Source organism: Brassica oleracea, chromosome C1, assembly GCF_000695525.1.
Source record: "Brassica oleracea var. oleracea cultivar TO1000 chromosome C1, BOL, whole genome shotgun sequence".
Taxonomy (NCBI): domain Eukaryota; kingdom Viridiplantae; phylum Streptophyta; class Magnoliopsida; order Brassicales; family Brassicaceae; genus Brassica; species Brassica oleracea.
Genome location: NC_027748.1, coordinates 6,436,474 through 6,444,664, shown reverse-complemented (window position 1 = coordinate 6,444,664; position 8,191 = coordinate 6,436,474). Strand labels below are relative to the sequence as shown.

The following is an 8,191-nucleotide window of genomic DNA, read 5'->3' as shown; positions in this document are numbered from 1 at the left end:
GAAAAAATAAGGTTTTTATGTCATAATTTGTTTAATGTCCAATCCGATCAACCCATGATGTATTAATTATAGTTTTGTTCCATTATTTTTAATAAAAATTGATCCGATCCATCGGAAAGAAATTATATAATAACAACAAAAAATATTTTATATATATAAATAAAATGATCAAATATATAAAAGAAACTATCGATAATATATACAAATAAACTCACCATGCGCAAGGCGCAAGTCTTATCCTAGTTGATAGAAAAAAGCAAATTGATATCATGGTTTTCTTCAATATTTGATTTAAGAAAAGCATACCGTAAAAGGGAAGTTTGTTTCTAAAAAGCAAATAGATATTATAGTTCTAATCAATTGTTTTGGAGTTCCAACGATGGTCCAAATTGTTGCAAGTATATAATCAAAGAGCTTATTTGCCAAATAACCCAAAAAAAATAGAAAATTAGATTTTGATAAAGAAAAATAAGAAGAGAAAATTGGAGAAAAAAGGAAGTTTTAGTTAGTTAGCGTATTTATGTTGTTTTTGTTGAATATAAGGTGCAATTTCCCTATAATCAAACTCGAATCAAACAGTTCCACTGCATGATCTCGCAATGTCAGCATAGACGATGTTAAAATTTACGAGATCTCACACACAAATTTATTTTAAATCACAAAAATAAATAAAAGAATTATGATACATTTATTTACGATAACAATTATGTAAACAAATAACAAATTTAAACATAATTTTTAAATGTTTATATTTTATAATAATATAATTAATTATTTGTATAAATGTATTAGTTTAGTGTGTTTTGTACTTTATTAGTTTAGTGTGTTTTATTACTTTGTTTATAAATTAAATATGTTAAAATTATTTATTTATTACTTTAAAATTTTAAATTTTTCAAAATTATGGGTCCCCAAAAATAGAGACCACATCCCAATGTTTCATTGGAATGCCCTCAAAAGGGTAACTGGGTATGAGAAAGCAGCCTTTGTTTTGCACCATCAAAGGTAAATCACGAAGCTCGATTAACTCATACAAGCCTTGGCAAGTAGTCTCCTATCATAAAATTCTCAACCAATACCTCAGGTACTGTTAAAAAGGATTTTTTTCCTTTTTGTTAAAAAAAAAAAGGATTTATTCTCACAACCTAATAATATTCATACACTCATGTAGAACTTTTAACATTTTAAATCTCTCTTTCGTACGGGACAAAAAGGATTATAAATATAATGAACTATTTAACTTGTGATAATTGAGGAAAAAACAAACATAAATTAAACATCATTCACGAACTCTGCGAATCATTCATCCCTCGCATCTGGAGATATAAGTTTGAGCACCTTTTCTTGTCATTTTACACACCAACTTCAAGAGTTTCAACACCTAATTCCTTCCTTTTTTTAACAAGGTGTAACCAGGTCCAGGACCAACCCGACTAATCTTCCAGTGAGTACGGTAGACAGTGAGTTACTTCGTTCATAGGATTTTAATTGATCTAAAACATTGGCACTATTTCAACTAGTCAAACATAAAAGAAAATTGGATAAGTTATTCAAACTTATTTTTCATTAAACTGAATTGAATTAGTTATTTTAAAAGCACTTATGACTATTAATTATATATCTTTCAAATAGAATCATATGACAATAAAATCATAGCTACCTTATTACGTACCAGATTCTTGATATATCTTAGTCAACAAGCCATTTATCTCATCAAAAGAAAAGAAAAAGAACTAAAGAACAAAGTTAAAGCCATATTAAAAGAAGAAAAAAGCATGTAAAGATAACAAAGCAAGCTTCTCATATACCAAAGGAATCAATCACTCTTCTATATTATAAGATATCGAACTTCGTTCACTCCACAAATTAAAAGAAACGACATTTCATCACACTTTTTTGTCACACACAAAACACATTTTATCACACACATATATATGTGTGTATACAATTTCTTACATCCTTCATATGTCCAATGATTTTGATTATCATATAAGAAAGATAATAGTTATTATGATATAAGTTTTGTTTTCTTCTTTCATGGAGTCCGATCCAAACCCTAATGCTTTAAATCAATACCTAAATCCAAGAGATTGCACTCAAGGCTTTTGTTCCACGTTTTGTCCTCAATGGTGTAGTTATATCAAGTTCTCTCCAGCACCACTTTCCTATGAGCAACTCCTAAACGACGGTGTTTCATCAAACCCTAGTGTTTCCCCTCTTCTCATCGCCCTCATTGGAATCCTTGGAAGTGCATTTCTCTTAGCAACTTACTACACTCTTGTCTCAAAGCATTGCGCCACCGACACAAACGATGAAGCTGCCTCAGACACGGGAAGATCTGATCTTATTATAGATGTTAACTCGCCAGAAAGTCAAGATCATGACAACCCTTTTGCTCATGAGTCTTCAAACGCCGGTTTGGACGATGCCGTGATAAAGAAGATAGGGTGTTTCAAGTTGAATAAGCATCAAACCGGGCTCAAGATCAATGTTACTGATTGTTCCATATGTCTTGGAGAGTTTAATGAAGAGGAGAGCTTAAGGTTATTGCCTAACTGTAACCACATTTTCCACGTGGTCTGTATTGATCGGTGGCTCACCTCTCACTCAAACTGTCCGCTTTGTCGGGGTAAGATCATTGTTCCTACCACTCAAGAAACCGATCATGTCTTTATGGTGATGAATCTTGATCGGTTTACTAGCAATGCTGGACCAGCAGTGGGAAATGTAATGGTTCTTGATCCTCGTGAAGAGCTTAGTGTTTCGATTAGTTCTCATCATCCACGACGATTCTCGGCCGCTGATATTGTTATGTGGATGAGCAGAGACGGAGAAGAGGAAGAGAGAAATTATGATCTTGAAAATGGAAACAGAGTGAAGCTTGTAGACTACTTAAAAAGATCATTCTCAAGTGGTGGATTGGTTCTTGGGGCTCAAGGACCGACTAGGAGATCCTAAACCTACTTCCTTTAAACCAAATTAGTTTCTGAAATATATATTATTGTACTTACACTTCGAAAATTTATACAAAATTACATATATAATGGATACATTCATCATCCGGTTCGTTTTCCTAAGGATAGATTATATTTTTAGCCTAGATGTTTTCACTGTCTTTATATATGTTATCCATATATTTATTTCATCTCATAATTTTTTTCTAAAATAATAGTCTCGCCATCATCACATACCATTAAGTTCATTTAACTACATTTATTAAAAAAAAATAACCAAAATTTATTATTTCAGATGCTTTGGTTTTCATAGTGCGAACTACAAAGAAAGAGTATCTAACCTTTTCATGTTACATTTTCCATTTTTTAAAGTGAGTTTTAGCTGGGTTCTCTCCCTTTGTGTTCCTCCCAATTATAGATTCTCTCGTTATAATGGTATTAATTGATAAATCATGAGCTTTCGAGAAGAAAGAAAACAAAATTGCAAAACTATTTACTACTATATGAGGAAAAATACATCTCTGGTTTCACATTATAAGGTGTTTTGACTAAACTAACAAATATTAAGATACATAAATATTCTTTCGTTTTTAGTATTTAATTTTTTTAAAAAGAAGGATCATTGACCAATTATATTTCAAATTTTCATTAATTAAATGAACTAATCACTTCACTTTTTCTATTAGACTTCGAAAACAGTTTTATATTGTGAAACAAAAAGAACCTCCAAACAATTTATATATTGAAACAGAGGAGTATAATATTATTGTCCTTGGTCTCTCAGGCTTACTCCAATTTCCAAATGGCTCCTTCTCGAAAAAGTTAAAAGAGAAAGCAAATTACACCTTCCCCACCAATTGCTTTCCAATGCCTCATGAGAATTCCTTTACCCAATTGCTTTCCAATGCCCAATTAGAATATAAAACCATTTAAGTTTACCAATTATTTAAAGTCGCACACAAAAGAAAGTGGCTCCATGATTTAAATGAGGACCCATACGGTATAATCTGTTTGAGCCGAAAATCTAACTTTGGAAGTCCAAACTCTTGCAATGAATCGTTTCGAAAAATGATCTTCCCATCCAAATATTATTATGCATTTAAAAATCAAATGATTCTTGTAATTTGTTTAATATCATGGTTTTATATTTTTACCAGGGAAAATTTATGTACATCTTTTATATGGATAAAATAAAACAATCCCTTATTGAAAAATTTCACACTATAGAAATGGACGAATAAAATGCAGGATGGAATCTTATTATTTATTTGTTATTCCAGATCCATCCATGTATACATAAAATGAAAATCAAGTTTAACTTTGTTTATTCCCATTTTCACCCCCCTTAAAATCTCTATATTGCCATTTCTACACTTTTTGCATCACATCCATATAAATATACAAAGCACATTACATATTCACAGATTTTCCATTAGTACGACAAACCCCAACTAAAGGCCTTTTCTTTTTGCTAACACAAGCAAAAGACCACTTGTTTCATTATATGAAAAAGACAAGAGACCAAGCTTCTGTATTAGCTATACCTTTGTGTGTGTAATCTTATAGATCAAGAAACTAGCAAATGGCCAAAGCTTCGGTATTAGCTTTAACTCTTTTGCTTCTTTTTAATCAGTTTTTATCCCATCGGAGATCGGTGAGGGATTCCCTTTCTTCTCTTGGCGATTCTGCAACTAGTAGATGTAGTAAGTGGAGGTGTTGATGGTCTGAAACTCTGGAGATTTGATATGTTCCTCCCAATCCCAATGCCGCCACCTGAATCCTCTGATTCCATCGCAAGGTTCCTCCTTCCCTTTTCAAAGCCTCTAGATGATCCAGCAATCTTTATTTCATTCCCAAGAAACATAGAAAAATAAAGTTTATCAGAGAACCGTTATAAGATTGACCCATTTCAAAACGTTTTCATCTTTTTCTTGGGCGGCTAAAATATAATTGAATATACTAAAAAATAAAAGGAAATGTTAGGTGAAACTGTACGAAGCCCTTAAAATGTGAGGATGTTACTCATACAAATGTTGTTATTGAAACGTGTAAAGAGGGAGAACAAGTGTAGACCCAATACCAAAGATTCTTTCTTTTGACTCAAACAGAAAATGTAAAGTTGAACAAATGTACCTTGCAGCCAAGAGAACAGAAGCGGAAGCTATCATCAACGAGACTACGATAGCAAACTTTGCAGGCAGTGGTTACGCCTTTCCCTGGCCTAGGCTGAGGCCTCTCGTTCAGAAAAACCACTTTAGCACTATTGATCACATAAGTTTGGATACCTGATATGTCGAGATACTTTTGTATCTCATTCACCCTTATAACATCATGATAAGAAGATCTCCTTATCTGCCAAAACCATTCAAGAAAATTCAAAAACTCAACACAAGAATACAAGAACTATTGCCAGAACGTACCTGAATGGTACGATGATCCTTGTGATGGGAAAGACAGAGAGAGCAGAGCGGACCGTTGGTGCAGTCTAAGCAATACATGTTGCATTCACTCTTGTGAGAGTCTACATGAAACTTGCAGTGAACAAAGAATTGCTCTTTAAGCAGAGGTTTCAGCCATGGAGGCCATCTGTTATCTTCCTCCTCTGGTCCACCAGCTCCCTACAACAAATACCAATACAGAGTTTTGATGATCAGTTTCAGAACATAACCATTTGGTATATGATTTGATTATACCTCAAGAGACCATTTAAACATATCTCTTAAGCCACCATTAAACTTCATAAAACTTCTTCTCGTGGGACAAGTTTTTGAAACTTGATTCTCTTGTTTATATTTCAGCTTTTAAAAAGTTATCTGTAAAGGAATCGTGTTAAGAACCCATAAATGTTCTGCTCACTATTTTACTGGATTTTGGAGGGTTAAAAAGTATAAAATTGGTATATAATGGAAAGCATATTGTACCAAATGGTGACATAAAGTAAAATTACTAAGGGAATAAAACCTGTAGACGAAGATGAAAAACTCTTTCAAAAGAGCATTGTTCTGATTCTTGAAGATAAATATCAAATCCCTTTGTTAGGTACACGAAACAGAGCACTTAGATGAAAGAAAGAAAAACAGAGCATTCTAGTTAAAGGGTATTGTTTGAAATACAGAGCACTTAGATGAAAAAACAGAGCACTTTATACGAAAAACAGAGCATTCTAGATAAGTGGTAGGTTTGAAATACCATGATTCTTCTGTTTTTAGGCTTGATTTCTCGGATTGTCTTCTCTTGATCTTCGATTGCCATTTTCGTGAGAAACTTGATCGCAGGAAAGCAAAAAAGATGGTCTTTTTTCGAGTAAAGCTTGGAACTCTTTTTTTCCTAGAGAGAATGAAAATGGGTTTTAGAGAGAGAAGGTGAAGAAGTTTCTTGCAGAGAAGGCTGGGGAAGGAGAAAAGAGTCAGTCTCTCTCTCTTTATCTTAGCAAAGTCGACCAACAAAACCTCCTTCTCCTTTCCTTCTATTTTCAACTATATTCAAAATAATAATGTATTTATATTATTCAACTATGAGAAAAATCTAATTTTCTTCTTTTTTTCGATATTTTCAACTATATTCAAAACAATATTATCAAACAATTATTACAAGATTCTCACTCTTCTTTTTTGGTCAAATCTTTTTTTTTTTTGAACTTTTGATATGGTCAAATCTTAACCCTTCTTTATTAAGGTTTTTAGTACATTATTATAAATATTACTATACTATAAGAATTTTTCTAACTTTGGCTATAATTAGTCTTTTTCTCCTATTTTGTTATGTAATTTTTTTTGAAATATGTTTCTGTCATCTTTTTTAACAACAAATATGTGTCTGTCATTATTGGACTCATCTTACAAATTCATTATGCATTCATTAAATAATGGTTAATATTTTTCCGTTACATAGCTTTACAGTACAGCACTATTGTTGGGTTACACATTAAGTATTTCAGTATAAAATAAGAATTTTCCTTTCGTTACTGATATGGAGTTTTAAAACTTTAATTTTTATTTGCGAAAAGTTAGGTTTTCGAGTTAGATATGATGTTAGCCAAGTGGAGAAAAGTATTGCTCCATTATTGTAGCCTTGACATCTCATCTCTATCCTTTACAAATCCCATTAATATGTTTTTTTTTTCTTACATCAGGTGGTCTCTATCTATTTGTCATCTTTTATTTTACTATTTTGATTAATGAATCCTAAAAGTAGCTATAGATGTATAAGTAAATATACATTTTGCGTTGCGTCATGTAATTTTTTTTTTTGTTAAGTTGGTTTAACCCATCTCAATACTCAAACGACCAACAACCAAAATATATCTTAATATTGTCAAACATGACCCTGATGACAAATAATCAAATATTAAGTTATATACGTAATATTGTCAAATATAACCGTAGTAAAATAAAATAAACGGAATTATTGAACAGGTATACGGTAAAATCCTTAGAAAATCAGAAAACAGTTTTGGAGTTATGTTATTTTAAATTAGAGTTATATGGAAATACACACATATATTACTGTATGCATGAGCATGAGTAAGGCTGGCCATAAAACCCAGAATCTGAAATCCACATACCTGGTCCGATTCCAATTCAAAATGCAAAATACCCGAACAAATCTTTTACGATAATACAAAATATATCTGAATCTGAAATATTATTAACCGAACCAAAATGAATAACCTAGAAAATCTGATATTAATAGTCAATACAAATATTTAAAATATAATAAGTAATTTAAATGATCAATTTAATATTTATTTTGATATGTTATGTAAAAATAAGTACTATAAATTAAACAAATAAGTACTTCATAAATTACTCTTTAAGATAATAAGTCTATTCAATCTATAAGGTTATGCCTATTGTTTACGAACTATATTTGTTTTTACACTTGATTTACACTTTGTTGTTATTTTATCAATCTGATGTGTGTTGGATTATTTTTTATTTAATTTAACTATTTTTTCTTGTGTTTTAAAAAAAATATTATCCAAACCAAACCTGAATCCAAATGATGTATACTTATTTTATTAGTTTTTAAATGTATTACAAATTAGAATCGAATTCGATTCGTATTTTTAAAATATTAGAATGAAATATAGATTGATAAATCCTAAAATCCGAAATGCCCAACGTAAACCCTAACGCACATGCCTAAGCATGAGGATGAGTTGGAACTAGTGTAAGTAGCAACACTTTCTTCTTCTTCTTCTTAGTGGATTAGATTAAGACATGCTTAATTCCTGT

The 8,191-nt window shown here is 31.3% G+C and overlaps 2 protein-coding genes across 3 annotated transcripts; one reads left to right on the top strand and one right to left on the bottom strand.

The window, feature by feature from the left end:
- The first annotated feature begins 1,881 nt into the window (after positions 1-1,881).
- Positions 1,882-3,088, top strand: LOC106293378 (putative RING-H2 finger protein ATL53). Its single transcript, XM_013729063.1, has one exon. The coding sequence runs from the start codon at positions 2,038-2,040 to the stop codon at positions 2,956-2,958; it is 921 nt and encodes a 306-aa protein (XP_013584517.1). The 5' UTR covers positions 1,882-2,037; the 3' UTR covers positions 2,959-3,088.
- Positions 3,089-4,256: 1,168 nt separating this feature from the next.
- On the bottom strand, positions 4,257-6,422 carry LOC106341859. Of its 2 annotated transcripts, XM_013780600.1 has the most exons (5): positions 6,144-6,307; positions 5,648-5,767; positions 5,375-5,572; positions 5,088-5,306; positions 4,257-4,794 (listed from the first exon to the last, which is right to left on the bottom strand). In XM_013780600.1, exons 2-5 carry the CDS (start codon positions 5,693-5,695, stop codon positions 4,591-4,593), a joined length of 669 nt encoding a protein of 222 aa, XP_013636054.1. In that variant the 5' UTR covers positions 5,696-5,767; positions 6,144-6,307; the 3' UTR covers positions 4,257-4,590. The 2 variants fall into 2 exon arrangements, with proteins under 2 accessions (XP_013636054.1, XP_013636046.1); XM_013780592.1 differs by lacking the exon at positions 5,648-5,767 and having other exon boundaries at positions 6,144-6,422.
- Positions 6,423-8,191: the final 1,769 nt, after the last annotated feature.